Source organism: Limulus polyphemus, unplaced genomic scaffold (genome assembly GCF_000517525.1).
Source record: "Limulus polyphemus unplaced genomic scaffold, Limulus_polyphemus-2.1.2 Scaffold1030, whole genome shotgun sequence".
NCBI classification, from domain to species: Eukaryota; Metazoa; Arthropoda; class Merostomata; order Xiphosura; family Limulidae; genus Limulus; species Limulus polyphemus.
Window position 1 is genome coordinate 78,298 of NW_013666640.1, and position 5,626 is coordinate 83,923.

The following is a 5,626-nucleotide window of genomic DNA, read 5'->3' on the forward strand; positions in this document are numbered from 1 at the left end:
TACACCCTATTAGAAGAGATTACCAAATGATACAGACACCATAAATTACAAAAAAAAATTACTTCACAGCACTTAAAAGATTAGTCAGGTTCACATTCCTCTCAATATAGGCAAGATCTATGTTGGAATTCGAGGCTTAAGCTCTTCAGTGTATTGAGACCCCAAATGTGAGAATACCATAACTTCCCCTTTATTATTGAGACAATTGTATTTAGTCTGTTTCACAACCAACATATGGGTTTTATTGTTGTCACTTGTATACTGAGTTTAAACCATTTGTAAAATATCAGAATAAACTTTATATATATCAATTAGACTGTTTTAATTCTAAAGCAACAACAACAACAGAAGTGTGGGCCTTACTACAAAGTAAAGACAGTAAGAAGGAAAAATATAAAATTCTTATGTGGTACTGGTACTAGTAGTATTATGTACAGATCACACAAGTGTATCATTCTAAATACTGAATCATATTATTATTATGAAATAATTATAAAATTATGCTAAATTATTTAACTTAAAACTACTAATTTAAATGCAAAAGAATATAAAAAATCACACTCTTTCAGTTCAAAGTGCTAAGCCTATTTCACGTAAAGACCTTGCACTTGCCACTCAATATCTCTTAACCCTAACATTCGTAGATCAATTTTTTTTAGTTAATTTTTCAATATAATGATTAATATAAATAGATATATGATACAGTACGACTTAAGCTACTATAGAAAAATAATAAAAGTCGCATACATCCCATGCAGTTTTTCCAGAAGCAAGTTTTCTAAGGCTTATAAAAAGTACTATTGACCAATACTAAATACAACTTCTACATAAAATGGCAGGTACTATAATAAGCACTACCCACATTCATATTGTGAAATCCATAGAACACCGTTTTGTCACGTGCTCTGCTTACCATCCTATGATTTGTCAAACATGAAATACAGCGATTGGAATAACATGGTACTGAAATTGACACATTCGACTAGGATTGACTAAAGGTGTTACAACTGAGGTTTAACACACCCAGACGATGTTTTATAAAGAAAACTGACTAGAAAAAGGTTTAGATATCAATCATAGATGGCAGGACCAGCGCTGAAGTGCAAGAAAAAATTTGAAAAAATTTTCTTCTTAAAGAGTGATTATTTATAATCTCAAACGTATTTTGGGATTTTTTATATTAAATTTCTCTTTAACTTCATTAAATAATACAATTTTGTACAAGTAATTGAATGTTATGGTACTATTTACAAAAGTAAAATCTGAAATCCAAGATAAGAAAGATAAGTTCTATATAATTTTTTCAATTCACAATTGTGATTTTGCCCTCATGATAAGACAAAATGGCCACAGCAGGTAACAGGTTAAGTAATTATGATAAGATGTGGTAAGCAGAAAGCAATCATTTTTTATGTAACTAGATACTTACTACTAACAACTTAATAATTAGTGTTTCTTTGCTGATGTTATTGTTTTTTATAAATTTAAGATTTTTATGTAGGTAAAAGTACTGACAGAAGAATGGACAGGAAAGTGGAAGGAAACACAAAAAATATTAAAGGTTTGGATACTTTGAAGTATATACACTGTCTTCTTTTTCTGATACTTGATTTAAATTAAATTTGATGCCTTAGGGTCGATAAAACTGTAAAAGTCTTAACACTCAGTCATAATTTTTATCATTTGTTACAATATGGTTATGTTTAAGGCATGTAAAAAGCATCATGAACATAGTTTTATAAAGTTGACACAGCTTTAAAGACTTTACTATCCATGAGATTAAAGTGAGTAGCTGACTGCAATACTAAAAGACAGACTTGTTTAAACATGCTTACACATCATATTTTTTGTTTTTGTTTTTTTACCTTGAGATTGTTTATTGTAGGAGATGAACTAAACTTTTAAACTCTTAAACATCTTCTCTTTTCACTTTTGACCATGTGATCATGTCTATGTTCCGTCACACATTTCACAAATAAAATAGTATAGCTAATGTTTTGCCTGCTTATTTCTTAATCCTTTGCCTCTCAGTCTTGCAGCATAAGCTCCTTGCTTGATCCCTAAAGGTTATTAATGTGTTAATGTTTAACCCCTTTTGCAACCCATTATGTAAAGTCACTCCTGTGGGAAAATTGAATATCTGCATTCAAAAATTAATTCTAATCTACTCTCATTTTATGGGAAAAAAAAGGGGTTTAAGCTATCATATGTAGATATCAACTGCATATTATGTTTTCTTTTTCTTTTTTTTATATATTTTTTTTAATCTTCCATGGCTTGTTTTAATGTAGAATTATATTATATTGTTTTTATTTGAAAGCTACAAAGACATTTTTCTATAGCAGGCAAGAATATTTAAGGTTGGCGAGTACACAGGCCTCAAATGTTGTATAGTGATTTCAGTCATAAAACATTATTGATCATTCTGAATTTGAGTATTTTTAGAAAGTTGCATGATTACTTCAGTTTGAAAAAAATACATGCCAATAAAAAATCCCAAAGATAAATTTGTTAATGAATATAAAATGAACTAAAATATTTTCTTTATAAAAAGAAACTTTCATATCAATAATATAAAAATTTCTAGTTCTATTTATTTAATATTTTTCTTTTTTGGTGTTAGTGAACTTAAGTAAATTTCATAAGATGTTACTACAATGAAGATAGAAAATTTGTAGTTTTATTGAAAAACTATCAAATACATTTGCAAGATTAGAACACAGTAACAAAAAAATGGCAGTTTAAGATGAATGAAAATATACTTTAAAGGTTGAAAATCATACAAGTACTATATATAATTATAAGTGTTTTCTTAGATGGAAGATACATGTAATTTAAAAAGCTCTTGCCAATTTTATGGCATTTTTACAATGTTAAATTCAAAATTTAATTATATAACTTTATTATCAGTATCTATATAGACTTAACAAATATTTCATATTTCAATTCTTATACAAGTTTTAACTTCTAAATTTTAAAAAGATATTTAAAAAAAATCTCAACCTTCATTTTTCTGTATCACATGACATGTCTGAACTTCAGTTTCTCCAATTCAGAATTGGCCTGGCATGGCCGGATGGGTAGGGCATTTGACTCGCAATATGAGGGTTGGGGATTCGCATTCCCATCCCACTAAACATGCTTGCTCTTTCAGCCATGAGGGCATTATGATGTGTTGGTCAATCCCACTATTCCTTGGTTAAAGAGTAGCCCAAAAGTTGGCAGTGGGTGGTGATGACTAGCTGCCTTCCCTCTAGCTCTCACTGCTGAATTAGGGATGGCTATTGCAGATAGCTTTTGTGTAGCTTTGCACAAAATTCAAAAAGCAAGACAAACAAACCAATTCAGAATTTTCTAAAATTTGGCTGCTGCAGCTTGCAACCAATTTGAACCAAAGTACATAATTACAAGCAAGAATCTAAAATTTGAGCCTCCTTCCTTCGTGATTTTCTAGTAAATTTGGCAAACCTGCCAGAAAAGCCCATTCCCTTTCTCTCTGACTTTTGAAATTGCTTGCTAATCAACTTTACAGGGCTGATGGACATTTTTATAACCAACAGAAATAGCAAATTCTCATCTATTTAAATCCTGCAATTCTACTAGGATGCACATTTTTTGGCATTTTACAGTTTTAAATTCAAAATTTAATTAAATAACTTTAATAACAATTACTATGCCCATAATATGCAGAAAGCCAGATAAGTTTTAGTAGTTTTGAGATATTCTGTTCTAGTTACTGATAGTTTTTGGGTTCTAAGATGCATATTTGAAAGCCACACAAATATTTTTTTTTGGGACACCCAAATTTGAGAGTCAATGAAGCTTAGAGGAGAATGCAAAATATTTTTATTTAAGTACAAATGGTTTGTGTAAGTTGTAAGTACTATAAATCCTTCTGTTTTATGTATATCTTTTATTTACCATTATATATTTTTTAAGAAAAGCAACTAAAATGTAAAAACTATCAATTTCTAAACTTAGCCTAACAAAAACTTTAGTAAAATAAAATGTCAAAAATTTCATTAGCTCCTTCACTATGTGAAACATAACACTCAGTTCATGTGCTCTTTATATTAGCTTAGAGGGAAACAACTAATGTGCTTTTGCTGTGATTTATTATTTTTCTCACCAAAATTCTTGCTTCAGTGGGTAAAAAAGAAAAAAAAAGATGTGAAAAGGTTAACAGTTGAAAATGTTTAGATAAATGATTTCAAACTTTCTGATCAGTACTGCAGACAGTACAAATGAAAAAAAATATTTAATGTTTTTCATTATATATTGATGGTTTTTTCCAATAATTAATGTTGGAGTACAGAAAATAAGAGATAAAAAAAGTTTTACCTAGAAAAAACTTAATATTCATTTAGGATTGTTTTAGATGTTATACAAGTGAAATAAGAAAGTTTAAGATAAAAATGTTTATTCTTAGCAGGAAAATTACTTTTCACTCAGATTGGGTCAGTAAAAACTTCAGAAATGTACAGACAAATCTTCAGTAGAAATACTTTATTAAAATATTTAATTTTTTGTGTACACTAAAAGCTTGCCAAATTTCATAAAGATATAGTAAATTTAGAGTTATTATGTATAGTTTCACAGTTCCAAGGCTTGTAAAATTGATAAACTTTGTTCTTACAGGGTTAAATTTACATTTTTACATAAATTGTTATAAGTCTCAAAACTACATTGATCTATATAATTGTTTCAAAGATTTTAAGCCTTTAACCCTATGACTACCAAATGAAATTGGTGTAGAAAAATGTTTGAAATTTGACAAGAACTTTCCTAAAAGTATATAGTTTAAAAAATTTATAACATTTAATTTTGATTTTTTTTCTACTATTTCTAATAAAAATTCATTATTTAATGTTGTCATTTGCACTCAAGCTCTGAATACTTCACCTGCAAGACGATTTTCATGTTGAGTATAAAAATACTATTTATTATCTTAGTTTCACATTTCACTTGCATAATGTCTAGGACCTGTAAAATAAATATCAAAAGTTTTATGAGGTAAATGCTTATATTTTATTTTCCATTTTTTTCTACAATATCACTAACTCTAGCTATTATCAACATACAGTGCAATGAAATGTTTAAAATTAAGAAATGGACATATATACATACCTTTTATCTCTTAGTGGAATATTCTTAAAATATCTTCTTTTGGTCATTTCAAGACTTTACCTTTTCACATAAAGTCTATTTTAATGTTTTTTATTTCTTTTCAGTTCTTTTTCTTTTGTTATTCATGTTGACACTCTTCAACAGGTGCCTGTGGGTGATATAACACTATGATTGGCAGTGAGTCCACTTTAGTTTACGACAAAGTGTTTGCACTCGCCTATTTTTATAACTCTTGACCAGCGAAGCAACGAGTAAAAAAACTTAATTAAGCATCAAACCTTTTAAATATGAATTTTAAAACATAAATGATACATAAATAACTAAAATATAAAAGTAAAACCTAAATACTATTTAACTGTCTATCAAACTGATATGTATAAGGCAAACAGAAATAGCCAAATGCTAGGGATGATGCTCTAAACAATGGTCTAAGCTTTATTTCAATTTTCTTTGTAAAATGTATATACAGGAATCCCTCGATTAGTGCGGTTAATGTGTT

At 28.6% G+C, this 5,626-nt stretch overlaps 1 protein-coding gene across 3 annotated transcripts in view; it reads left to right on the forward strand.

Annotated features, from left to right (window-relative positions):
- LOC106461781 (kinesin-like protein KIF16B) overlaps positions 1-5,626 on the forward strand; it is a 123,299-nt gene that overhangs the window by 67,646 nt on the left and 50,027 nt on the right. For all 3 annotated transcript variants that reach the window (XM_022388827.1, XM_013921634.2, XM_022388826.1), the window contains one exon: positions 1,502-1,561. In XM_022388827.1, coding sequence (XP_022244535.1) covers positions 1,502-1,561 — 60 coding nt within the window. The remainder of the gene's footprint in view (positions 1-1,501; positions 1,562-5,626) is intronic.